The sequence below is a fragment of the Gopherus evgoodei genome, chromosome 1 (assembly GCF_007399415.2).
Source record: "Gopherus evgoodei ecotype Sinaloan lineage chromosome 1, rGopEvg1_v1.p, whole genome shotgun sequence".
Classification (NCBI taxonomy): domain Eukaryota; kingdom Metazoa; phylum Chordata; order Testudines; family Testudinidae; genus Gopherus; species Gopherus evgoodei.
The window spans coordinates 75,988,067-76,015,339 of record NC_044322.1 but is presented as its reverse complement, the minus strand read 5'-3'; the positions used below and the strand labels follow the sequence as shown (position 1 = coordinate 76,015,339).

The following is a 27,273-nucleotide window of genomic DNA, read 5'->3' as shown; positions in this document are numbered from 1 at the left end:
AACAGGATTTCAAAACCTTCACGATAGAAGTGCTATAATAAAAAAAAGAATGTAAAATAGCGTCATTCTGAAGATTTTGTATCCAACCTGCTTGTGTCACAAGCCTAGAACAAGGATTGCTGCAGACAGAGCACCTATTTAGATGACAACTAACTCTAACAAGTGGTTTTCATTCCTCCTTCTCAAGAATTTGATTAGCATCATACAAATAGTTTTTTGCATTTAGTATATATGTTAACGCAATGTTATCATTAATATTTTAAAAACAAAGTCATAGTGCTAAGTGACAGAGTTTTAGCACTAGGTTTTCTTTAGTATTAAGAAGGTTGTAAGGAACTATGCTACTTAGTCTTGCTTAAACTCTAGTAAAAATTATCTGCACATTTAAGAAATGATAAATTAGTATTTGGCAGTATTAATACTGCCTCTGTGACACTGTACTAGGTATTAAATCTTACTGATGAGGATTTTGTTGATTTAAAAACAGAAGGACTGGAAACAATCTGCTCCTGCAGACTATAGTAATCACTTGGACTTTCAAAGGGGTTTAGGACTGTGGCCCGTCCTGGAGTCTTTGGTGTTATTTGCATTTTAGTTTCTTTTGCATCTCCCATAGCACAGAGCTGCACCTAGAAGAGAACAATTTTTTTAGTTACAATTTAGGAAGCTACATTTTTCATTTTGAGTCACCCTTAGTTTTAGGAAAAGACAAGAAATCATATCATTTTTCGGTCTGTCAAGTGATTAAAAAATAATCGTGATTAATCTCTCGATTAAAAAATTAATCATGATCAATCATGAAATTAATTGCGCTGTTAAACAGTAATTGAATACCGATTATTTACATATTTTGGATGTTTTTTATATAATCAAATATATTGATTTGAATTACAAAATACAAAGTGTACAGTGCTTACCTTATATGAATTTTGTATTAAATATTTACACTGTAAAAAACAAAACTATTTTTCAATTCACCTAAGTACTGTAGTGCAATCTCTTTTTTGGCCTGGTCTACACTACAAGTTTGTCAAATTTAGCAGCATTAAACTGAATTAACCCTGCACCCGTCCACACAACGAAGCCCTTTACTTCGATATAAAGGGCTCTTAATATCGATATCTGTACTCTTCCCCGAAGAAGGGAGTAGCGCTGAAATCGGTATTGCCATTTTGAATTAGGATTAGTGTGGCTGCAATTCGACAGTATTGGCTTACGGGAGCTATCCCACAGTGCACCATTGTGACCACTCTGGACAGCACTCTGAACTCGGATGCACTGGCCACGTAGACAGGAAAAGCCCTGCAAACTTTTGAATTTCATTTCCTGTTTGCCCAGTGTAGAGAGCTGATCAGCACAGATGATCACGCAGTTCCAGAATCAAAAAAGAGCTCCACCATGGACCGTACGGGAGATACTGAACCTGATCTGTGTATGGGAAGATAAATCTGTTCTATCAGAACTCCGTTCCAATAGACGAAATGCCAAAACATACGAAAAAATCTCCAAGGCTATGATGGCCACAACAGGGACTCAACACAGTGCTGCTTGACACTTAAGGAGCTGAGAGAAGCATACCAGAAAGCCAAAGAATGAAACAGATGCTCACGGAGGGAGGGGTAATTGACGACTGTAGCTATCCCACAGTTCCCACACTCTCCGAAAACCATTTGAATTCTTGGGTGAACTCCTAAAGCCTGAAGGGTCAAAAACATCATCGCAGGTGGTTCAGGGTATATGTCATCAGCCCCCGCCCCCCCTGTGAAAGCAAAGGGAAAAAAACCGTTTCTCGCCTTTTTTCAGTGTCACCGTATGTCTACTGGATGCTGCTGGCAGACATGGTGCTGCAGCGCTACACAGCAGCATCCCCTTCCCTTGCCTTGTGGAAGGCAGACAATACAGTAGGACTGGTATCTGTCATCATCGTCCCATGGGTGCTCCTGGCTGGCCAGGGTGAGGTCGGCCGGGAGCACCTGGGCAAAAATGGGAATGACTGCAGGTCATTCTCTTCTTTAAGTTTTGTCTAATGGAGATTCAGTCCTGCCTGGAATATCATGCCAGCTGGTGGCTTCTGCCTTAGGCTGCTCTCCTCAGTCAGCAGCACCGTATGGTCGCGCCTACCCCAGCCTACCCCTTGCTACCAGGGCACACAATCAGATGCTTCGACCTCTACATTTTGCTGCAAATAAAAAAATTAAGCTGCCGTTTAGAACTGTCCCCCAACATACACATTCTGGGACATTTTGTACTTTACCAGTGTCAACCAAAGACCCACACACAAATGGAGATTCAGTCCTCCCTGTGCTTCTATCCTAGTGCTTGTCAGATTCCCATTTTCAGCTATAGGCTGAGTAAGAGCAGAATGGTGGTTCACTCTACTTTGCTGTAAGCCAACCGCCCTCCCTTCCCCTGCTTGCAGAGGCAATAAAGTCAGTGTTGTTTCTTATTCATGTATTCTTTATTACTTCATCATACAAATGGGGGGATAAAGGCGACGGTAGCCCAGGAGGGGTGGGGGAGGAGGGAAGCAACAAGTGGCATTGTTGCAGGGGCATCCCCTAGAATGGCATGCAGCTCATCATATCTGCGGGATGTCTGGGGCTCTGACCTGGAGCGGCCGTTTGCCTCTCTGGTTCTTTAGTAGGCTTGCCTGATATTCTAGGCAGGACTGACTCTCCATTAGACACAACTTGAAGAAGAGAATGACCTGGGGAGTCATTCCCATTTTTGTCCAGGCGCCCCCGACTGACCTCACCAAGGCTGACCAGGAGCACCCATGACAGCAGCAGACAGTACAGTATGACTGGTAACCGTCTTTGTCAACTTGCAAAGCAGCAGATGGTACAGTAGAGCTGGTAACCATCTTTGCTAATCTGCAAATGCAAGGAGATGCTGCTGCGTAGCACTGCAGTACCGCGTCTGTTAGGAGGATCCAGTAGACATACGGTAACAGTGAAAAAAGGCTGAACACGCTCCATGGTTGCCATGCTATGGCCTCTGCCTGGGAAATTCAGGGAAAATGATTGTCTTCCACTGCTTTCACGGAGGAAGGATTGACTGACGACATTTACCCATAACCACCCGCAACAAATTTTTGGCCCCATTAGACATTGGGATCTCAACTCAGAATTCCAATGGGCAGGGGAGACTGCAGGAACTATGGGATAGCTACCCACAGTGCAACGCTCCGGAAGACGCTAGCCTCGGTACATGGATGCACGCTGTCAAATTAATGTGCTTAGTTTGGCCGCATGCCCTCGACTTTATACAATCTGTTTCCAAAAATCGGTTTCTGTACAATCAGAATAATCCCATAGCGTAGACATACCCTTAATCATGAAAGTTGAACTTACAAATGTAGAACTATGTACAAAAAATAAGTGAATTCAAAAACAAAACAATGTAAAACTTTAGAGCCCACAAGTCCACTCAGTCATACTTCTTGCTCAGCCAATTACTAAAACAAACAAGTTTGTTTACATTTGCAGGAGATAATGCTGCCTGCTTCTTGTTTACAATATAACCTGAAACTGCGTCCATGCTGATGACGAGCTCTGCTCAATAACAATCCAAAACAGTGCGACACAACACATGTTCATTTTCATCATCTGACTCAGATGCCACCAGTAGAAGGTTGATTTTCTGTTTTGGTGGTTCGGGTTCTGTAGTTTTCTCTTTTAAGACTTCTGAAAGTATTCTTCACACCTCATCCCTCTTAGGTTTTAGAAGCCACTTCAGATTCTTAAAACCTTGGGTCAAGTGCTGTAGCTATCTTTAGAAATCTCACATTGGGACATTCTTTGTGTTCTGTCAAATCTTCAGTGAAAATGTTCTAAAAGCTAACATGTGCTGGGTCCTTATCTGAGATGGCTATAATCATAGAATCATAGAATATCAAGGCTGGAAGGGACCTTAGGAGGTCATCTAGTCCAACCCCCTGCTCAAAGCAGGACAAATCCCCTGAAATATATGGCAGAATGCGGGTAAAACAGAGAAGACATACTATTCTCCTCCAAAGAGTTGAGCCACAAATTTAATTAATGCATTATTTTTTTAACAAGCATCATCAGCCTGGAAGCATGTCCTCTGGAATGGTGGTCAAAGCATGAAGGGGCAAACGAATGTTTAGTAAATCTGACACGTAAACACCTTGAAATGCCAGCTACAAAAGTGCCATGTGAACACCTGTTCTCACTTTTTGGTGACATTGTAAATAAGAAGCAGGCAGTGTTATCTCCTGTAAATGCAAACAAAATTGTTTTTGTCTTAGCGATTGGCTGAACAAGAAGTAGGACAGAGTGGATTTGTAGGCTCTACAGTTTTACATTGTTTTGTGTTTGAGTGCAGTTACGTAACAGCAACAAAAAATCTACATTTGTAAGTTGCACTTTCAGGACAAAGGGATTGCACTACAGTACTTGTTCCAGATGAATCGAAAATTATTATTTCTTTTGTTCATCATTTTTACGGTGCAAATATTTGTAATAAAATCAAATAAAGTGAGCACTGTACACTTTGTGTTCTGTGTCATAACTGAAATCAATATATTTCCAAAATGTAGAAAAACAATCAAAAATATTTAATACATTTCAGTAGGTAGTCTATTTAACAGTATGATTAAAACTGCAATAAATTTTTTTAATCGCAATTAATTTTTTGAGTTAATCGCATGAGTTAACTGAGATTTATCAATTGCCCTGATCATTTTTGAAGAAGCACTAACATCTTAAAGTCTAGTCCAGTTGAAAAAGGTGTGAAAAGTAGTTTCAGATTTGAGTTACCAGGCTCAACTATGAGAGGCAGACACACAGAGGTATAGGGGAGTGTGGGGAAGATAAGATGAAGAGCAAAAACTTAATACCTATCAAAATGAGAGTTAATGAGAACAAAGTCAAGAGAAAGGACAGATATATAAAGGAGAGACCAAATTTCAAAAAGACAGCTCTTAACACACAAGCCATCTGAGGGCTTGTCTACATCAGAAAGTTGCAGCGCTGGTGAGGGAGTTACAGCGCTGCAACTTTGAAGGTGTACACATCTGCAGGGCACCACCAGCGCTGCAACTCCCTGTTTGCAGCGCTGGCCGTACTCCCGTTTTGTCTCGGGTGTAGAGGATCCAGCGCTGGTGATCCAGCGCTGGTAATCCAATGTAGACAGTTACCAGCGCTTTTCTTGACCTCCGTGGAAGGAGGAAGCCTCTGGTAATCAAGCTGGTTTCCTTTCCCGGTTTGCTCTCTCGGTCCCGGAGCCACCCAGCAAACCGCAGGGAAGGAGACCTGCTTGCTCGGGGTTCCGGGACCGAGAGAGCAAACCGGGAACGCCGCGGTTTGCTCTCTCGGTCCCGGAGCCACCCAGCAAACCGCAGGGAAGGAGACCTGCTTGCTCGGGGTTCCGGGACCGAGAGAGCAAACCGGGAAAGGAAACCAGCTTCGCCGCGGTTTGCTCTCTCGGTCCCGGAACCCCGAGCAAGCAGGTCTCCTTCCCTGCGGTTTGCTGGGTGGCTCCGGGAACGCGAGAGCAAACCGCGGCGTTCCCGGTTTGCTCTCTCGGTCCCGGAACCCCGAGCAAGCAGGTCTCCTTCCCTGCGGTTTGCTGGCTGGCTCCGGGACCGAGAGAGCAAACCGCGGCGTTCCCGGTTTGCTCTCTCGGTCCCGGAACCCCGAGCAAGCAGGTCTCCTTCCCTGCGGTTTGCTGGGTGGCTCCGGGACCGAGAGAGCAAACCGCGGCGTTCCCGGTTTGCTCTCTCGGTCCCGGAACCCCGAGCAAGCAGGTCTCCTTCCCTGCGATTTGCTGGCTGGCTCCGGGACCGAGAGAGCAAACCGCGGCGTTCCCGGTTTGCTCTCTCGGTCCCGGAACCCCGAGCAAGCAGGTCTCCTTCCCTGCGGTTTGCTGGGTGGCTCCGGGATCGAGAGAGCAAACCGCGGGGAAGCTGGTTTCCTTTCCCGGTTTGCTCTCTCGTCCCGGAACCCCCCTTGAAGCCGCCCAACAGCGCTGCAGTGTGGCCACATCTAACACCACTTGCAGCGCTGGTTGCTGTAAGTGTGGCCACTCTGCAGCGCTGGCCCTATACAGCTGTACTAATACAGCTGTAACAACCAGCGCTGCAAAATTTTAGATGTAGACATGGCCTGAAAGAGACAGATGCCTGTTTGGTGGGTGGAGTTTCAGAAAAAGGAAAACAATCAGAACAATGCAAAGAGGAGAGATTAGCAGGAAATTAGAGCAAGACATATAGCAGGACTTGGGTAGGGGAGGTTTCAGACAGCCAACTGTTACAGAAGATTAATTAAGCGCTTGAATAATTTACTAAATATCTACATGCCGGGGGGGGGGCGGAGAGGGAAATTTACTCAATACCCCTACAAGGGATGTGATCTCCTGGAAGGACCTTGCCTGGACAGGGATTCGAAACCCCACTGGTGTCCACACTCCCTGGTTCCTCACGCTTATTTATTGTTATTTAGGGGGCAGAACTGGGGCAAAATAAGTTTCCTAGAGTCTAAGGCCAGAAGGGACCATTCGACCATCAAGTCCAAACTCCCGCCTACCACCAGCCATTAGTCTAAGGAAGGTCTCTCTACTCTTTCTCCCAACAACCCCCTCCCCCCGCGGACAGGCCGGGCTATTGTAGCAGCCGCAGCGGGAAACTCACAGTCGTGTCGGCTCAGATCCGTCGCCGGTGCCCTGTGAAAGCAGCCGCCTGGCGGAGCCCGCCCGGCGAGCCGCGAAGGCCAGCAGCGGCACCGCGCCCCCCCCAGACTCGGGGCCCAAGTTAACGATAAGCGGGACTCGGTCGGTCACAGCCTCACGGGGGAAGGTAGCTACCTCCGCCGCCGGGAATCTGTTCAGCCACCGTTGTTGAGCTGGGGCGAGCAGCACTGGGGGCCCCTCGCCACTTTCACTCCGGCGGCTGCATCGCTTGCTTGGCAACTGCTTCCTCACGCGTCCGCGCCAGCCCGGGAGGCTCTTTAACTGCCACGCCCTCTTCCCCGTGGCTGCCCAATCGCCGCGCGTCGATTCTCATGCCCGGCCAATCGCGGCTCGCCTTTGCTCTCGAGTGGCCCAATCAACGCTGTCTCGCTTCACAAATTCGAACGGGCTCCTCCTCCCACCTCTCCTGTTGTTAAGCGGCAGGCTCTATTCAAACTAACACGGCGGATGGGGCGGGGCTTGAGGGTGACAGAGGGAGGTCAGGCAAGGACGGGTAGCCGCGCGTGCGTGGTGAGACTTTTCTGTTGGGGCGGAAATGTTTGAACCCAGGGCGCGGGTGTCTGTTTCCGGGTTAGAGGTCTCGCGCTGAGTTCCTCGGTCGCCATGGCGAGCGGCGCAGCCAATTTAAACGCGGTGAGGGAGACGATGGACGGTGAGTCCCAGGAGGCGCCGCTTATGGGCTTCGTTGCGGTTGGCTCGGGTGTCCGACAGGTGTAGCTGCCCGGGGGGAGGGGACCTCGATGGGTGGCGGCGGCGGCGCTCCCGGGCCCCAGGTCATCCCTGCGCGGCCCCCCGCCTCCCTCCAGTGCCCGTGTGTTCTGCCCGGGCCTCGTAGCGTGACCGTTCAGCTGCCTCCCCTGCAGCGCCGCGCATGTCGGCCGGGCATCTGTTTGCGCGACCTATCGCCGCGGCGGCGGCGCCCGAAGCGTGAGGGGGCGTTGTATGAGCCCGCGATTGAGGCCCCGCTGCGCAGGCGCGGTGCGGCCCTTAAGGACAGCTACGAGCCGGCGGGAGGGTGAACTGAGCCGGCCCAGGGGCCGAGCGCCGGCCCCTGTGGTCTGTGCTCTCTGTGTCCCGCTGCTGAGAGAAGAAGGAAACCACATTCCCATTACACTAATTGAATCTATTTCCCCCTGTTAAGTGTCCTCACATCTTCTATGGGTCATCTCTATTACCACTTCAAAAGTTTTTTTTCTCTTGCTGATGATAGCTCATCTCCATTGATTGACTCTTATAATTGGCATGGGTACTTCCACCTTTTCATGTTCTCTGTATGCGTAAATATCTTCTGTCTGTGTATTGCATTCTGTGCGTTCAATGAAGTGGGCTGTAGCCCACGAACGCTTATGCTCAAATAGATTTGTTAGTCTCTAAGGTGCCACAAGTACTCCTGTTCTTTAAACTATAAGTAGTTGTCAGTTATTGGTGGCTGCTGATTGCTCACCTTCAGGAGCAGTTTGGTTGTGAGACTTGGCAAGAAAAATGACATTTTCTAGCTCCACTATTTCCATTTTGTGTGTTCAGTTATGTCTGCTTGCGGTTTACAATAATACATTTTTCTACGCTACCCTGCAGAGCCAGCACGAGAGAGAGTGAATTGGATTCTGTTCCTTTTTTACCCAGCAGGATTATTTTCAAACTCAGTTTTGCAGGATTTTATGTGCAACAGCCTTATTTTCAATCAGGCCCAAATTATACACGTTTAAGTCTATACAAATGCAATTACTAGCTTTGTGTATTTTGGTGATAATTCACAAGGTGAACAGAACATGGTTCGACTTTATATTCCCAGGCTGTAGTTTTAGGGATGACAGAAAGTTTATTCTTCTAGATCAAGTTAAGTAATCAGATAATTGAGGTATAATAAATGTGGGCTCTGAAGATGCCCTCTCCTTTTTTTTTTTTGCAGTCACTTTTCAAAGTAGAACTTAATGTTGCACTGATGCTAATGCTTCTAATAAAATTAATTATTTTTTCCCTGTCAGTAGTAAGATACAGGAAAATAACTGAAGATGATTTCCTTCATGTACAGTATTCCTGTTTGCAGTGACTGCAAATGAAACACCAAAATTATTTTCCTTAACCACAGATCTATAAATTTTTTTTTTTGTGGGGAGGGGGGTGAACAAATGTTGACATGAAAATGGAAAACTGTTATATATCCTTTAATTCAAGCTTTTTCATTACTATTACAAGAAGAATATTTGCAAAGGTTTACATCCTTACAATTCAAACTAGTTACAGTGAAATAAGGCAATCTGGGACTGTTAAAAGGGTGATCCGATTTATCACCTCCAGATAAAAAGAAGAGCCTAGAAGATGTAAAAGGAAACTTAGTTTAATAGCATCCTGTCTGGAAAGAATTCACTTATCAATAGCTGGGATGTGAAATCCTCGTTTCTGTATTGTTCTATCACTGTAGTCTCCACTTCCCTGTTGTTTGTCTGTATAATCTGTCTGGTTCTGTAACTGTTTGTCTGCTATATAACTTATTTTGTTGGGTGTAAACCAATTAAGGTAGTGGAATATAATTGGTTAAATAATTGTTACAATGTGTTAGGATTGGTCAGTTAAATTTTAGTTAAATGATTGGTTAAGGTATAGTTAAGCAGAACTCAAGTTCTACTATATAGTCTGCAGTCAATCAGGAAGTAAGGGGGGATGGGCAGGAGCGGCGCCAGGGTTTTTGGTGCCCTAGGTGGGGGTCCTTCCACGCTCCCGGTCTTCGGGGCACTTCAGCGGCAGGTCTCTGAGCGAGTGAAGGACATGCCACAGAATTGCTGCCGAAGACCCAGAGCACGGAAGGACCCCCTGCCGCCGAATTGCTGCCAAGGGCCGCAAAATGCCGCCCTCCCAAATCCTAGTGTGGTCGCCTAAATGGAAGCGCTGGCCCTGAGGATGGTAACAGGGAATGGGGGGGAGGGGGTGGAAATGGAATCATGTTTTGCTAAGGGGGGGAATGGGAACGGGGACACAGGTAAGACTCTGTGGTGTCACAGCTGGGAAGGGGGACACTGAGGAAGGAAACTGAAATCATGCTTGCTGAAAGTTCACCCCAATAAACATCAAATTGTTGCACGTTCGGACTTTGGGTATTGTTGTTCTCTGTTCATGCAAAAAGAATCGGGGAAGTAAGAGGATAAAAGAATAAACCCCCTTTGCTTCAGCGCTTCCTTGGGTCTGATCTCTTGAGCATTCAGCACCTCTGCTCACAGCATGAGTTCCTCACAGTGAGTCCATGGGATAGGACACCTGGGGAAACCTTCCATCCCCGCTCTCAATGGGGCCAGGCATCCCATCTTTGCAGTTTATGTTACTCAGCCAGTGAGGTAAAACGGAAGGGTTTATTAGTTGACTGGAACACAGTGTTGAACAGATCTTGTTAATACAGAACCCAGTGATGTCCATCTTGGGGAATCCAGAGCCTTAGGCTCTCCCATGTGAATCCCATGTGAGACTGACTCAGTTCAGTAGCCAACCCTCAGTCACCATGAGTTGCCTTTCCTCCATCCTTTGTCTATCCACCTCTTACTTTGTTCTCTTACACCTCTGGCTGGCTCTTGCGGAGGATGAGCCCTGGTTATCAGTTGCCTTGATACAGTGTCAGTTATTGTCTGGGCCAGGCAGCCAGACGGCAGTCACACCTGCCCTCTAGGGGTCTCTGCAACGATCACACACCCTTGTACCATCACCTAGATACTTGAGTAACACATAGGGGAAATTGAGGCACACGCACAGTATTCAGACAAAACATTAAGAACATTCCCACTTCATCTCAGAGGACATATAATTCTTTTTGCATTCCCATTTATGAATGGACAACAGACTGTCAAACTTTAATGGTCACAGTTGGCATTATTTTGTCCTCTTTAGTCTTCACGTTATAAAGAATTAAGTGTGGTTAAATTTAACTAGTTTTGTGTTGAATGCACATGACTTTTAAAATTAGTAAAATATTCTTAATTTATTAATGAAAATTGAAAGTGACGAAATGCATAATTAAGGCTCTACAAACATCCTTAACTCTGCTACTATATGTATAGCCCTGCATGGATACAAATTTATACCCGCAGATGCAGATATATATCAGTATCCACAGAACCGCAGGGCTCTCCTGGGAACCACAGCAACAAAAAGAGCAGAATGTGGGAGCGCTGTTCCCAGGAGCCAGTGCCCGCACCAGCAGCTCCTCCGACACGGCTGTACTGCCTCCAGCCCTGCCCACTGGGACGGGCACCAGGCTCACCGGCAGCTGTCTCTCATTGTGCTCTTGTGGTTAACTGGCATGCACATCCCCAGACAGGAGATGCTAATAATTGTGTGGAAGGGACGGGGGCAAGGCTGGGGGTGATACAGCTGCACTGGTGGAGCTGCCGGTGTGGGGCACTAGCTCCTGAGAGTGACGGCCCAATGTTCTGCTTCTTTTGCCGCTATCATTCCCGGGAGAGCCATGCAGTTCTCTGGAGACAGAGGGCTTGTCTACATCAGAAAGTTGCAGCGCTGGTGAGGGAGTTACAGCGCTGCAACTTTGAAGGTGTACACATCTGCAGGGCATCACCAGCGCTGCAACTCCCTGTTTGCAGCGCTGGCCGTACTCCCGTTTTGTCTCGGGTGTAGAGGATCCAGCGCTGGTGATCCAGCGCTGGTAATCCAATGTAGACACTTACCAGCGCTTTTCTTGACCTCCGTGGAAGGAGGAAGCCTCTGGTAATCAAGCTGGTCTCCTTCCCCGGCTTGCTCTCGCGTTCCCGGAACCCCGAGCAAGCAGGTCTCCTTCCCTGCGGTTTGCAGGGTGGTTCGGGGAACGCGAGAGCAAACCGCGGCGAAGCTGGTCTCCTTTCCCGGTTTGCTCTCGCGTTCCCGGAACCCCGAGCAAGCAGGTCTCCTTCCCTGCGGTTTGCAGGGTGGTTCGGGGAACGTGAGAGCAAACCGCGGCGAAGCTGGTCTCCTTTCCCGGTTTGCTCTCGCGTTCCTGGAACCCCCCTTGAAGCCGCCCAACAGCGCTGCAGTGTGGCCACATCTAACACCACTTGCAGCGCTGGTTGCTGTAAGTGTGGCCACTCTGCAGCGCTGGCCCTATACAGCTGTACTAATACAGCTGTAACAACCAGCGCTGCAAAATTTTAGATGTAGACATGGCCAGAGAGAGGATTTTGGGCAAGAACAATCATTCCATAGTAAGAATAAAGTAAAATTAGAGCAACTATTAATGACAGATTAGAGGAAAAAAATAGTTATAAAAGTTGCAAATATGTGAAAAAATTAGGGTAGAACCTCAGAGTTACAAACACCACAGTTACAAACTGACCGGTCAACTACACACCTCATTTGGAACTGAAAGTGAGCAATCTGGCAGGATCAGAGATGACAGAAAAAAACCAAAAACAAATACAGGTCTGTGTTAAATGTAAATTACTAAAAGAAAAGGGAGTGGGCCTAAAAAAATTGACAAGGTAAGGAAACTGTTTCTATGCTTGTTTCATTTAAATTAAGATGGCTAAAAGCAGCATTTTTCTTCTGCATAGTAAAGTTTTAAAGCTCTATGAAGTCAATGTTCAGATGTAAACTTTTGATTGAACAAAACATTATGGTTTTTCTGAGTTACAAACGCTTCAGAGTTGCAAACTGCCTTGGTTCCCAAGGTGTTTGTAACTCTGAGATATTTGATCAATTATTTTTAATCAGATAAATGTACAAGGCATACTCCTGGGGGAATTTTGTGTCACTATGCTTGCACAGAATTCATGCCCCCCACAGATTTCTTTGCTTCCCTGCAGAAAAATGACTTCTGATGGGGAAGCTGCAAGAGCGGTCACATGCCCCTCTCTGTAGCACAGGCAGGTTGGTTCGGGCACCCGGAGCAGCTGGTTGGAATATAAATCACCTAAATCACCGCTGGCCAGGGGGGAGGGAGGACAGTCGTGCGTGAGAGAGAGAGAGAGAGAGAGAGAGAGACACTCTGTCCCTCTCGCTCATTATTGCAGCGTGCTTGGTGTGGAGGGGCAAGGCTTTAGGTTGTTTCTGAGGAGTAGGCATGGGGCAGGCTCGGTCCCCTTAGGCAGAGCAGAATGTAGCAGCCTGCCTCCTTAGTGAATTGTTCCCATTGTCTTTGTGAATTCCCCCGGGGTATAAAACAAGTGTAAAAGTTTTAAGGCTCCTTTATGTTGCATGGCCTTATAAATGCTTATGCTGCTTTAGTGATTAGAACTGATCTAAATTTTTGGACTGACAAAATTTCCTATCAAAATCTGCTCCATGAACTATTTGCTACTGACCTTTCTGGAGATGGTCAGTAGCCAATATAAATTGATTTTTCCCCAGCCCTCACATCATAGGCAACTGAAAAGCAAGTAACACTAAGCGTATAGCTCCATATATTTGTTGATTAATAACTAGAAATAAAGGGTCAAACCTATCTACCTTACTATTAGGCAAGAGGGTTTGGGGATTTCCTCCAGTGCTCCCCACTCCCATTCTTCATCCTTTGTATTGTAGTTTACATAAATAGAAATTACTGAAATCAAAGTGGTTATATTGTTATTTTGACAAATAACATATGCAGAATTTTGCAGAATGATGAAATATTTTATGCAGAATTTTTAATTTTTTGCGCAGAATTCCCCCAGGAGTAGAAAGATTTGTGTGTTACTTCTTCAGTTCACAGAGACCAAGGATGGCCTTATGGTTAGGGTGCTAGAGTAGGATTTTGGAAACCAGACTTCTTGTGCTAGTCTTGTAAAAGTCTTCTAGGGTAGAATATTGAAAGTCCGTAAGTCCCATTTTCGAAAGTGACTTAAGCACTCAGGAGCCTACATCCATTTGTCTTCCAATGGGATGTGTTTGGTACCTAAATAGCGGCATTTTTTAAAATGCCACGAAGCATCTAATCTCCAAGTGATTTCAATCATGAACACTAGAGTTGTAGAACTGATAAATGAAATTGTTTTCAATTGTTCCCTTTATTAGTTTTCAGTTGTTCACTTTATTAATGTAACTTCTGTTCGCCATTCACTACACTTGCCTATACCGTAACTTCTGTTCCATATTGTAATTCAAACCCCATTTTAAAACACTCACTCCATTTTGTAAAAGCTTCCTCCAATCTTCATTTTTGCAAACCCTGCTGTAATCTTATTAGTTTAGTTTTGATGTATGAATGAGGTATGTATGAATGATGGAATCAACCTCCAGCCCCAGCCTGTCCTGATGAGAAAAGGTCAAATACCAACGGCTGAAGACCTAGACAACAGCCCTAAACAAAGTAAGGGCTTGTCTACATCAGAAAGTTGCAGCGCTGGTGAGGGAGTTACAGCGCTGCAACTTAGGAGGTGTACACATCTGCAGGGCACCAGCAGCGCTGCAACTCCCTGTTTGCAGCACTGGCCGTACTCCCGTTTTGTCTCGGGTGTAGAGGATCCAGTGCTGGTGATCCAGCGCTGGTAATCAAGTATAGACACTTACCAGCGCTTTTCTTGACCTCCGTGGAATAAGCAGGTATCCCAGCATACCTGAGGAAGCCTCTGGTAATCAAGCTGGTCTCCTTCCCCGGCTTGCTCTCGCGTTCCCCGAACCCCGAGCAAGCAGGTCTCCTTCCCTGCGGTTTGCAGGATGGTTCGGGGAACGCGAGAGCAAACCGCGGCGAAGCTGGTCTCCTTTCCCGGTTTGCTCTCGCGTTCCCCGAACAAGCAGGTCTCCTTCCCTGCGGTTTGCTGGGTGGTTCGGGGAACGCGAGAGCAAACCGCGGCGAAGCTGGTCTCCTTTCCCGGTTTGCTCTCGCGTTCCCCGAACAAGCAGGTCTCCTTCCCTGCGGTTTGCTGGGTGGTTCGGGGAACGCGAGAGCAAACCGCGGCGAAGCTGGTCTCCTTTCCCGGTTTGCTCTCTCGTTCCCCGAACCCCCGAGCAAGCAGGTCTCCTTCCCTGAGGTTTGCAGGGTGGTTCGGGGAACGCGAGAGCAAACCGCGGCGAAGCTGGTCTCCTTTCCCGGTTTGCTCTCTCGTTCCCCGAACCCCCATTGAAGCCGCCCAACAGCGCTGCAGTGTGGCCACATCTAACACCACTTGCAGCGCTGGTTGCTGTAAGTGTGGCCACTCTGCAGCGCTGGCCCTATACAGCTGTACTAATACAGCTGTAACAACCAGCGCTGCAAAATTTTAGATGTAGACATGGCCTAAGAAGCATCCACCCTAAAAAGAAAAGGACAACAGAACAACAGAAGGAAGATCAAAGCCAGGTCCAAGGCTGAAAGTCACGCCTGCAGTTGATGGGTAATCAATCTAAACCCAGAGGCAGCGTGACACAGCAAGACCTATAAACTTTGAATCCAAACTAAAAGCCTATAAAAAAGAAGGGTGAGATGAGAGACTCTGGGTAACATTCTGCTGCCAACATGGAAAAACATCGGTGCCTGCCCAACAGAGATCCAGCTCAGCCTTGTGCCCAGCTTTCCTGGCCAGTTAGCTGCCACAAGCTATGAACCCAAGCTGCAAAATCAAGCCATAAACTTAAGCTATCTTCAGGACTGGTAACTGCAGCAGCTGCAGAACACCTGATGAATGTGGGTGTGTGTGTATGTGTATAGGTATTAGGTATAATGTGTATGTATAAGAATTAAGATATTAGTTATTAGTCATAAATTGTAACCATAATAAATGTGGCATCTTTGCCTGGTCCCCTTTAATAAGATCCTGCTGGTTTTTACTGGTCTAATATAATTGGTATAACAGAGTCAACTTTTGAGGTTCCTGAATCACTTAACTACCTTTGAAAAATCTACCCTTAGTCTCTCTCTGCCTCAGTTCCCGTGTTTGAAAATGAGGTGAATAGTACTTTCTTATCTCATAGGGCTGTTGAGGATAAATACATTAAGATTGTGAGATGCATGGGTACTAGTAATAGGGGCCATATGAGTATCGTAAAGAGAGTCTACCCTGTGGCACATTATAATAGCTAAAGAAACAAGGAAAACAAATCAACATTAAATTTATAAGAGACTAACTGAGATTTGAAATTCTAAATTATACTGTATCTTGTTTAACTCATTTCATCAAAAGTAAAAGTTGTGTGTGTAAATGAATAACCCAGGGGTCAGCAGCCTCTTGCACCCGGCTCACCAGGGTAAGCACCCTGGTGGGCCGGGCCAGTTTGTTTACCTGCCATATCGGCAGGTTTGGCTGCTCGCAGCTCCCACTGGCCATGGTTCACTGTCCCAGGCCAATGGGGGCAGCAGGAAGCACCAAGGGATGTACTGGCCGTGTCTTCCCGCTGCCCCCATTGGTCTGGGACGGCGAACTGCTACTTCATTCCTTCCACCATTACACTAGGACAACAGATGGCTGTTTGGGTACCTAACGTGTGAATACTGACAAGATATATAGTTCACAAATACTACAAATGTTTTACTGGGAGCCATGGTCGGCTGAATATCCCAACATGGCAGGTAAACAAATTGGTCCGGCCCACCAGGGTACTTACCCTGGCGAGCCGCATGCCAGAGGTTGCCAACCCCTGAGCTAACCTTAGGCTGGAATGTAAGATATCTTTCCATAAAACACCATTACCAAGTACTAATAAAAGAGAAATTCTGCAGAGAATAGGAGCTGAAATTAGTCATTGAAAAGCTGTGCAATTCTCTCTCAAGTTATCAAACACTACTTTTCCATTGGGGGGAAAAAAATCAGAACAAAGTAATCAGAAATTTGTATGCCCAGGAAATATATACTAAAAGCTCATTTAAAAAGTTAAATGTAGTGTTCTGACTTCAAAATATACTGTGTTTATATAATTGCAGTATTTTCAAGGTCATTATGAGAGAATTACAGCCACCTTTAGTTAAGCAGGGAGAACATATTAATAGAACTCACATTTCAAAAGTACAGGACACTTGGCAGCTCCCACTGACTTCGTTGAGCTTTTCTGGGTTCTTAGCACTTCTGAAATTTAGGCCACTTACCTACGTGCCTAGTTATGGACATAGATTCCTAACGTTAGGCACTCATTTTTGAACATCTTGGCCTGGCCTATATGTGTGGGTGTCATAAGCAGATTGTTAAGGGTTAACGTCTCTTGGGTTACAAGCAGGGAATTGGACACTTGACCAGAAGACCAATCAGAAGACAAGATACTTTTAAATTTGGGCAGAGGAAAGCTTTTGTGTGTGTTGTGTTGTGTGTTCTTCTCTCGGAGGGTCTGAGAGAGACCAGACATTACTACAGGCTCTCTAAGTTTCTTTTCATATAGTAAGTAAAAACAGGTGGTTTAGGTTTTTGATTGTTTTTACTCTATTTGCAATTGTGGATCTGGCTGGTTAACTTTTATATGTGCAGTTGCTGGGAATATTCTGATTTGTATTGGTACTGGGGGGAAAGTCTCTTTCTGGTGTCTATAAGCTATAGGACCCTGTAAGATTTACATCTTGAAGTTACAGAGATAATTCTTTACTTTTTCTTTCTTTTTTATTAAAAGATTTTTTTTTTTTTTAAGAACCTGATTGATTTTTTCTTTCTTGTTTCCCTTGTATTATTCCAGGGGATTGGGATACTCACCGGGACGGGTGGGAGGGAGATGGGAGGGGGAGAGACAGAATCTGTCTTTGTTTTCCTTGAATCTGTTTGCCTCTTGGTGGAAGGGAAGGGAGATGCTTCTCTGTATGGTGATTTAGAGGTTAGATCAGGATCTCTCAAGATAGCCCAGGGAGGGAAATTCTGAGAGGGGGAAAGGTGGGGGGAATGGTTTATTTCTCCTTGTTTTAAGAACCCAAGGGATCTGGGTTCTTGGGGTCCCCAGGGAAGGTTGGGGAGGTCAGAGTGCCCCAAAACACTATTATTTTGGGTGGTGGCAGTGCAATCAGATCTAAGCTGGTAATTAAGCTTAGAGGATTCAGGTGCTAGTATTTCATTTTCTGAACTCTAAGGTTCAGATCTGAGAAGGAATGCTATGATAGTGGGTGATCTCATTTTTTTTAAAGCTATAATTCAGTATACCATAAATTGATATTGCAGTAAAACATTTGTAGTATTTGTGAACTATATATCTTGTCAGTATTCGCACATTAGGTACCCAAACAGCTATCTGTTGTCCTAGTGTAATGGTGGAAGGAATGAAGTAGTATTTCTATTTCAAATTTTGGAAAGCTTTGTTTCTTTGCGATTATAGAAACGTTATAAGTAATATTTCTTAATATAAATCACTGTTGTCAGGGAATCTTGCTGAAGACTGAACCTTGTACTGCTCTAGAATAGTGAAAGCTTTTCATAAGATTCAAAAGGGAGAAGTAGCTAGTCAGAGGATGCCATTTCATCACAGACATGCTTGGATGAAGATGCTTGTAGTGGAATGAGCAGTTCAGTGATTATTAGTAGATGGGAAGACTGTAAGGCAAAAGGGTAATGACGCTGGGAAAAACTAGCCAGTAAAAATCTAGAAGAAGTATCTTGAGTTACTGAATCGAGTGATTGGCCATTCTTGTAACACATGGCATTGGCATTGTCAAAGGGAGAACCAAATATAGATGTAGGAGTGAGGGCGTAGGACAGTGGTTCTCAACCCAGGGTACACGTACCCTAGGGAATGCATAGAGATGTTTCCAGTCAACTTATCTAGATATTTGCCTAGTTTTACAACAGGCTACATAAAAAGACTAGCGAAGTCAGTACAGACTAAAATTTCATACAGACAATGACTTGTTTGTACTGTTCTGTATACCAGTATTTCCCAAACTTGGAGCGCCACTTGTGTAGGGAAAGCCCCTGGCAGGCCGGACCGGTTTGTTTACGTTCCCCATCCGCAGGTTCGGCCGATCGCGGCACCCACTGGCTGTGGTTCACTGCTCCAAGCCAATGGGAGCTGCTGGAAGCGGCGGCTAGCACATCCATCGGCCTGCTCTGCTTTCCGCAGTCCCCATTTGCCTGGAGCGGTCAGTGGGTGCCGCAATAGGCCAAACCTGTGCACGGGGAAGATAAACAAATTGGCCCGGCCCGCCAGGGGATTTTCCTACACAAGCAGTGTCCCAAGTTTGGGAAACACTGCTATATACTATACACCAAAATGTAAGTACAATATTCATATTCCAATTGATTTATTTTATCATTATATGGTGAAAAGGAGAAAGTAAGCAATTTTCAAGTAATAGTGTGCTGTGACACTTTCATATTTTTGTGTCTGATTTTGTAAGCAAGTAGTTTCTAAGTGAGGTGAAACGTGTCTTGCTTATTGACAAATCAGACTCCTGAAAGGGGTGCAGTGGTCTGGAAAGGTTGAGAGCCACTAGCTTTGAACACTTTTTAAAAGCTTAAGTTAATATTTGCTTTTGAGAGCAAATAAAAGTTAATATTTATGTCTGTATTGTCAGACAAAACTTTAATATTGCGTAAAATTGATAATTAAATATGCAGTAATACAAAACAATATTATAATATTGTAATAGTTAATTAAAATTGCTCCTGTTTTCTTTCCTACCCTCCATTTAATGGGCAAAGATTTGAATTATTACAATTTTAGAATTTTTTTAAATCACTGTCTACAAATGAGAGCTTACTACATTCTATATGCATGTTGACTATTCTTCCTATTACAACAGTAAACAAGTAATATCCTGGTTCAGTGAATGGGAAACACTAGGGTAGAGAATGTAAATGAGGAACTGAGTTTGGAGTTTGGGACTTCTGACTTCACATGGGGAAGGTGATTATGAATGTTATAGATGGGGTTCAAACTGTGGGGGTGGATAGGTAGTGTTTCCATTGTCCCCATCCACAGAGGTTCAACTTTTGAAAATCCCACCCTTAAGAAATAAATTATTTTAAAGAGAAATGTCAGTAATCTCATTTAAACTTTAAAAAAACCTAATTTTAATTTTTAAAAATTGTTGCAGTTCTGCTTGAGATTTCAAGAATATTAAACACTGGTTTGGATATGGAAACTCTGTCTATTTGTGTGCGGTTGTGTGAGCAAGGTATAAATCCAGAGGCCTTATCCTCAGTAATTAAAGAGCTACGCAAGGCTACAGAAGCGCTAAAGGTAAGGCAGTTTATGAAAAACATGCAGAGAGGTTTTTGTTTTTTTTTTAATTAAAGCAAATCAGAGTTCAAATTACTGCACTTTTAGCCTTTTATAGGCAATTGTACCTTTGCCTTGCATTTTAAATAAAATAAAAATAATAATCTTAGGAAACAAATCCTGTCGCCTTCATCCTGTATTGCTAATAGGATTGATCTAAAGCATAGACACTGCAGATAGCAAACCTTACAAATTTTTACTTGCTTTTTTTCCCTTACTTTGAATGAGTGACATGTTTTGATGGACCAATAAAGTTATTAACTTTCTTTATCATCAATCACAATGGTAAAAAATGGGCAACTGGGCCTTTTTTGTTCTTTAAGTGAACAGGTATACTTTCATGATAATTTTGCAAAGCTATAAATAATGTAGAGCCAGGGACTGGATTCTCTAACAATTTGCTCGTCAGATATTCAGATTTTATCAACAGATCCACATTTAGGCTTCAATTCCCATTCACCTCTATATCAAATATAGGCTCCTTGTTTTTTACCTTTAAGGCTCTTCATAATTGAGCCCTACACATGCTGGCTGCTTTAGTAATCGTTCTTTCTTCTTCGAATCCCAGTTTAAAAAATAATGATCTCAGTTACATGTATTTGTCTACATTTATGTAGAAGGCAGTATCAGTTCTTCCCCACATTAACTTTCTTGTATGTCATAACCACATTCCCTGCCGTTTGTCTGTAGAGCCTTTCATGGCAAGGATAGCTCTTCTGTGTTTATCCAGCATCCAGTGGTACCATTATATAAATATTTACTACTACTGCTGCTGTTACTGTTACTACTACTATTAAAATGATCTGTATAACTCACTGTAGTTTTACTTATGAATTATGCCAGTGTCCCAAATTCATGCAGATAAAATGTTTATGCTACACCATTATGTATTTCATATTATATAATAAAAATTTGGAAAGGACAAGAATAAGGATTCATATACATTTCACACATTTTTTGTTTGTTTGTTTTGGTTTACAGTTTAACAAGTAGGTGCCACCGCATGACTATGTGTGGGTCTGTAGTAAAACATGCCCTAATCTGAACACCACCTCCATGAGTCAGTGTGAAAAGACCAGGTACAGCTCCTTGTTAGAATTATACACTTGGCATTCCTGTGTCCAATTTTGTCAAGTGATGGCTAAATTAATAAAGAAGGAATAGCGAGAGTCAAAAATATTGTGAAAATGAAAATAATCCATGAAAGAGCCATTTAAGCAGCATATTAAGATTACATATCACATGATTTATGATCTGTAAACTATTTAAACATTGTTGACCAAATAAAAGTAGTTGCAAGAAATGACCATAAGTGTTATAGCTGATCTATATCTCCACAGTGTTTATTTTGAGTGAGTTCATTATAATGAATTGTACTTCTCTTTCTAGGCTGCTGAAAATATGACAAGTTGACTTCATGGGAGAAGATATCTTGATGAGATAAATGTCGAGCTAGCAAAGGGTTTGAAAACTGGCTGCTGTTCAGAAATAAGAATGAAGCTACTGTATGTTCAAGTTTCCAAACATTTATGTAATCTTCTTTAATAAGAAAAGGATGAAATGTAAAAATGTAAAGCTTTATAGAAAAGTGAAAAAAGGCATATTGATGGAATTATCTAATAATTATTCGTTGCTTACTTTTTTCCTATTTTTTTAATAGACTGTAGTACTTTGGAAATAGCATGATGATTATATGTATTCCTTATAAATCTGAGCTTTAGTTTTATAAACAGTCTGTCAAATATTGCACGTTCACTGAATCTACCTAAAAGTTTAGTGAAACTTAATCCCTCTGATATTGTAGATATAACTTGTTGAGAGTTTATAATAAAACTCTTAATTTGGGGCAATTTATGCATAATGAATTGATTAGTTTATTTTCTCCTGGTATGAAACTTGGCATTCAACTTCAGTTGCAATCTTTTATGAACAAGCTCTCATTTAAATCTGTTCTAGGTTTTGTTTTTAATCAGAGAGCAGGGGAAAATAGTGGGAGTTTGCTTGCTTCTTAAAAAGCCTTAGTTCTGAAATCTTAAACTTGTTATCATTTTGATAGTTTTTTTTCAGAACTAAATAATGCTTATTAAAAAAAAGACTTTTCTAACAAGTTAACCTAAGTCTGCAAGCAGTTACCGTACATGCAGATTTATATATACTTGAATTCCATAGTACATCTTTTATGCGTTATATGGAATATCCTATTGACTTCAGTAGTGCTTTAATTAGGTTTATATCCTGTCCATTACAGATCACAAAAATTCTAATGGAATATTTGCTATCTTTGTCCTAGTCAAAGTATAGACCAGAGATGTCAAATGATTTGGAAAGAGCCAAATTCCATTTTTAATTATTGTTAGTGAGTTTGGGTATAAGAGTATTTATTCCCCTCAATTGACAGTGGAATATCCACTGATGTCTAAAATGTTTTCATAGAAAACAATGGTAGAACATTCAGTAACTACATTTTTTATTTTCATTTTAGTGTTCATTATCACTGAAAGGGAAAATATACTCACAGTTAGGAGAATTGCTATTTCTCCCCTTTTGTTTCTGTCTCTATCCTCCTTTCTTCATTTCCTTCCTTCCTTCCTTCCTGTTTCTTTCTGTCTCCGCTTCAGTAATTCCTGCCCCCTTCCCCATTTTATCTATTGAAATAATTAGTGCTGATGAATAGTTGTCATTACTGGGTTTAAAGTAGTGATGGGCCTCATGTGGGTCGCAGGTTGCCCACCACTGGTTTAAAGTCACTCCAACACGGATTAATAGGAAGCAGAGATCACACTCTGATTTATTGTTTCAGGTTGTCTGCAGACTCAAGAAGATAACACTATATTAACTTACATTTGGAAAACTATCTTTGCAGCCTGGAGACAGAAAAACCTTTTGTTTCTTTAAAATGGAATGAGTAGGACATGAGGACCACAGAAATTCATCAAGCAGGCCTAATGGTTGACACCCCTATTATAGACAATATGTAAAATATGCATTCATTTTAATAGTGATTTGCATCGTTTTATGTTTATTTTGTTACCTGGTAACGTGATCTTATGGTTTGTTGTTTTACATATATGAAATAAAACACTTTAATATCAAACCTGGGAAATTTAACTCTAGTGATGTATGCTAATTATCATGGTACATTAGTGGCACCATAGTGAAAGTTGACACAAAGTTCATTTTAATTAATTAGTGCTTTTTTTACTTGAATATTTGTGCGGGAGAATAATGAAAATTTTAAATGTGAACATGTTTGAATTGTTTAAAGTATTTTCGGTTCCCAAGGTAAAACTATACTTTCAAAACACAATTGTTCATATTTTTACAGTGTTTTGGGTTTTTTGTAATGTTTTTGGTGATGCGTGGCAAGAAGAAAGTTTAAAAATAAAATACAATGCTCAGTTGAATATGAGGGGGAGGGGCACAGAAAATTAACGGTTAACTAGTTTGCGTAATTAAGTGGTGTCAGATCAGTTTGCAACAGTATAGCAAAAATGACAGAAGATTGAAGAGCATGCTGATAATGTTGATTTTGCCCATCTCTTCACGTTTTCTTGTCTAGTTTCCTAACCATAGATCCTGGGGACGGGCCATCTTCCCTGAGGACACGCTGATTATTGTTCCATTTGCAAAGAATGGGATATAGTGGCACTACCTAGGGGCAGCCTCACTTCCTCTAGCAAAAGCTCTAGGGAGGTGCCAACTATTGCTGAGGTCCATCTGTGGCTTCATTCCCTTTGGATACTTGCATCAAAGGCCACATTTAGGGCTGTCTGGGTATGCCCTTGGTGACTATAGTTGAGTAAAGCAGATTTGTAGGGCGGTAGGCCATGTGTTTTTCGGTCCGTGGTTGTGAACAGAACTTTACTCTATATTTTCTGCTTTTTGTGAGTTTGGCATTATTGTCCCTGAGAGACCCTAAGCAGTTTTCAAAATGTTTGTTTGAAGATACTATTATACAATAGATGTTCAAAATTTCAATATGAGCAGTGCATTTTTAATTTTACATCTACAAATGCTTTTCTCTGTTTAAGCAGAGTTGAACAATAATATTAATTATACTTAGTGTTTTACATTTCCAAAGCACTTTGTAGGCATTAAGGACCATATTTATGAGGTAGCACTCACTCCAGTTATTCAGACTAGGATCTTCCCTATGCTGCTGGGAGCACCCCAGCACAGGGGACTCCTAGCTCTGGCTGAGCAGGGGAGGGAGAGGACTTGTCCCTCCCCTGCACAGCTGCTCTGGGGTGGAGAGACACCAGCCCCACCTCCGAGTACCTCCCTCTGCTGCAGGACACTCTGGGACTGGGAAGCAGCCCCAGAAGTTCCTGCAGCTGGAGGAGTTCTTGTGGAATTGTGTCAAATCTTTCCTGTGCTGCTGGGAGCGCCCCAGCAAATGGGGCTTCTAGCTCTCACTGGGCAGGGGAGGGACAGTACAGCTCTGAAGGGAGCACAGAAGTGAGGGTGACAATCCCCTGACACCCTCCCCCCCACAGGTTTGCCACCCTTCCCCCCCCACCATCCCTTTTTGGGTTAGGACCCCCACGGTTGCATCACTGAAATTTCAGATTTAAACATTCTCAGATCCTATGGCTTTGAAATTGGCCATAATGGACTGACTATTTGGTAGGGCCCTATTCATAACATTGTTCCCGGTAGGTCCCTGACTCTCCCCTTGCTGAAATCCAATCAACCATTGCAGAATACACCATGTAGCCCCCATATACATTCATTCTCTTCAGTGCTCTCTGTTCGATGGACCTATACCAACTCCACTGTCAGGAAACCAGGGTAGATAAAAATCATGATTTTTTTTAAAAGCCAAAATATCACAATTTTAATTTAAAAAATAGTTTTTAATTTATACATTGTTAGTTTAGTATTTCTCACTTTAGTCTTAGTTGCTAAAGTCAATGTTTGGTATTTGTTTCTTTAGTTTCCTAATTATTAGTAGAATTTCAGATTTTAGATAAAGATTTTTTTCTGTGGAGCAATTTCACAGTTGAGGTCCTCATCTATGTTGGGGGGGGGGGGGGGGAAGTCCATGGCCTCTCTAGCATCCCAGCATAAATCCAATATATTGAACTCTCACAAGTCCAGAAGAAGCATTTCAAAGAGGCTTCTCTATCTGTGATTCTAAACCACATTGGTACTTTTGAAAATTCAAACGTTAACTCCCCAATATATGTTCAAGAGTTTAGGCTCTTGTTTTTGAAATGTTGGTCAATGTGTGTAATAAAATTCAGAATAACTTGGTTAATGTTTTAAAAGTCTAAACAACTTTTATTGTTAGCACCAAATCAATTTTGTTTCAAGTGAATACAATTTTATGCCACTAGAGAAAAACTTTTAATAAAAATACAATTTTAGCCTCTGATGCCGCAAACAGTTGTGCACATACTGAACTTTAAACAAATAGTACCACTGAAGTTAATGGGACTGTTAATGAGAGTGGAGTTTTACACACCTTCTTAAGTGTGTGGAGGATCAGGGCCTTACTTTTCAATATTTTCTTTTTTGCCCACAGCAATTTTGTAAAATTCTATTAAAATGCCTACCAGGAGCAGCATTAAAAAATCAGAAATTATAATTTAGTTAATTATAAATTTTAATTTACAATTGTAGGAGCACAAATTTTCAAAATAGTTTTACAATACCTCAACCTAATTAAAATGTTTTTTTTTAAATCAAAAGGTTTAAATTAAAGAGTTGTATTACCTTGCTTTAAATCCCACAGAAGACTAAACCTTGCTTTAAATTGATCGACTTTGGGAATGGAAGGAAGGGCATGTCACCAAGGAAGTATACCTGCGAATGGTGTGAGCATGTAAGGACATAATCAGGAAAGCCAAGGCAAAGAATGAGTTACAGCTGGCAAGGAATGTTAGAGACAACACGAAGAGGTTCAAAAATATCAGGAAAAAAAAGAAAGCTCAGGGCTACTGTGGGTCCACTGTTCAGTGGGGAAGGTGAGCTCGTAATGGAGGATGATAGGAAGGCAGAGCTGTTCAATGCCTACTTTGCTTCAGTCTTCTCACAAAAAATAACATATGACTGGGCAACTAGTGAAGTTATAGACAATAAAGGGAAAAGGATGCAGACTGGCATAAGTAAAGGACACGTCAGAGATCTGATCAATCTGAATGAATTCAAGACAGCAGGATCTGATGCAATTCACCCCAGAGTCTAGAAGAAATTAGCTGAAGAAATCTTAGTGCCACTGGCAATAATATTTGCAAACTCATGGATGACAGGAGAGGCCCCGAAAGACTGGAGAAGGGCTAACATAGTGCCCATCTTTAAAAAGGAGGGGCTAGGGACCTACAGACCAGTCAGCCTTCAACAGCTGGGAAGCTACCAGGGCAATGTACAATCACTAGCAACCAGCATGGATTTATCAAGAATAAATGATGCTTGATTTCCTTCTTTGACAGGATGATTGGTTTGGTGGACTGGGGGAGCATGGTGGACATAATATACTTGGACTTCAGCAAGACTTTTAACACAATCCCATATAACATTTTTAGAAGTAAGCAGGAGAAATCCAGTCTCAGCAGAACCATCATTAAGTGGATACATAATTGGTTAAACAACTGCAACATAATCATTAATGGAATTATGTCAGATTGGAGGGAGGTCTCAAGCTGGGTTCCACAGGGATCTGTTCTGGGTCCGTTGTTGTTTAACATCTTTATTAATGACCTGGATGTAGGAATAGAGAGCATAATGATCAAATGTGTGGATGACACAAAACTGCGAGGGGGAGCAACGCTTTGGAGGAGAGAGCTAAATTCAGAGGGAGCTTGATAAATTGGAGAACGAGGATATAGACAGCAAATTCAACAAAGTCAAATGTAAGGTGCTACACTTAGGGAAGGAAAAAAAGGAGTTTAAGAGTCAAATAGTTGAAAGGCTGCCGTAAAAAAGATGGAGAAAAGTTCTCTCTTGCCACAGAGGATAGTACAAGAGGCAACTACAGCATAGCAGATTTAGATAAAATCTCAGGAAAACTGAAGAACAGTAGGACAATGAAACAGACTCCCTTGGGAGGTTGTAGAAGTTCCTTCACTGGAGGTTTTCAAAAGGAGGCTGGAGAGCCATCTGTCTCAAATGGTTAGATACAACAAATCCTGCATCTTGCCAGGGGTTTAAACAGAGGACCCTCGTGGTCCCTTCTAACCCTATGATTCTATGACCCTGTGCAGCCAGAGTTTAATTAGGTTCTGTGCATCCTTAACACCCATTGAAACCAGTGGGATTTAAGCATGCTCAGCAGCTTGCAGGCTTCAGTCCTCATAGATGAGGGGCTGCATTTACTCCTTAGCTAAGTTCTACCACATCCCAGTGTAATAAATTATTATTTCCTATTTGTTTTTGTTTTAAATGTTAGTGTAAGTTATGGAGTTTTAGGCCTACAAAGTCTTATGTGTGTGTTTAAGTTTATACAGAATGTGTAGTCTGTTGACTTCAGTGTTAAGCCTCTGCAGGATTGGTGGCTTCCATGCTCTG

General features: G+C 43.1%; 2 protein-coding genes across 2 annotated transcripts in view; one reads left to right on the top strand and one right to left on the bottom strand.

The window, feature by feature from the left end:
• BORA (BORA aurora kinase A activator) overlaps positions 1-6,970 on the bottom strand; it is a 54,189-nt gene extending 47,219 nt beyond the window's left edge. Inside the window, 2 exon segments of the mRNA XM_030566421.1 lie at positions 459-629; positions 6,826-6,970. Coding sequence (XP_030422281.1) covers positions 459-614 — 156 coding nt within the window. The 5' untranslated portion in view covers positions 615-629; positions 6,826-6,970.
• A 282-nt stretch (positions 6,971-7,252) lies between these two features.
• On the top strand, positions 7,253-23,742 carry MZT1 (mitotic spindle organizing protein 1). The gene is made up of 3 exons (XM_030566406.1): positions 7,253-7,363; positions 19,580-19,725; positions 21,154-23,742. The coding sequence occupies exons 1-3, from the start codon at positions 7,315-7,317 to the stop codon at positions 21,175-21,177; spliced, it is 219 nt and encodes a 72-aa protein (XP_030422266.1). The 5' UTR covers positions 7,253-7,314; the 3' UTR covers positions 21,178-23,742.
• The last annotated feature ends 3,531 nt before the right edge of the window (positions 23,743-27,273 follow it).

Coding starts and splice junctions, on each gene's coding strand:
- MZT1 (XM_030566406.1), top strand. CDS start 7,315: ATGGCGAGCGGCGCAGCCAATTTAAACGCGGTGAGGGAGACGATGGAC. Junction 7,364..19,579: donor GGTGAGGGAGACGATGGACG/GTGAGTCCCAGG, acceptor AAATTGTTGCAG/TTCTGCTTGAGATTTCAAGA. Junction 19,726..21,153: donor AGGCTACAGAAGCGCTAAAG/GTAAGGCAGTTT, acceptor TTCTCTTTCTAG/GCTGCTGAAAATATGACAAG.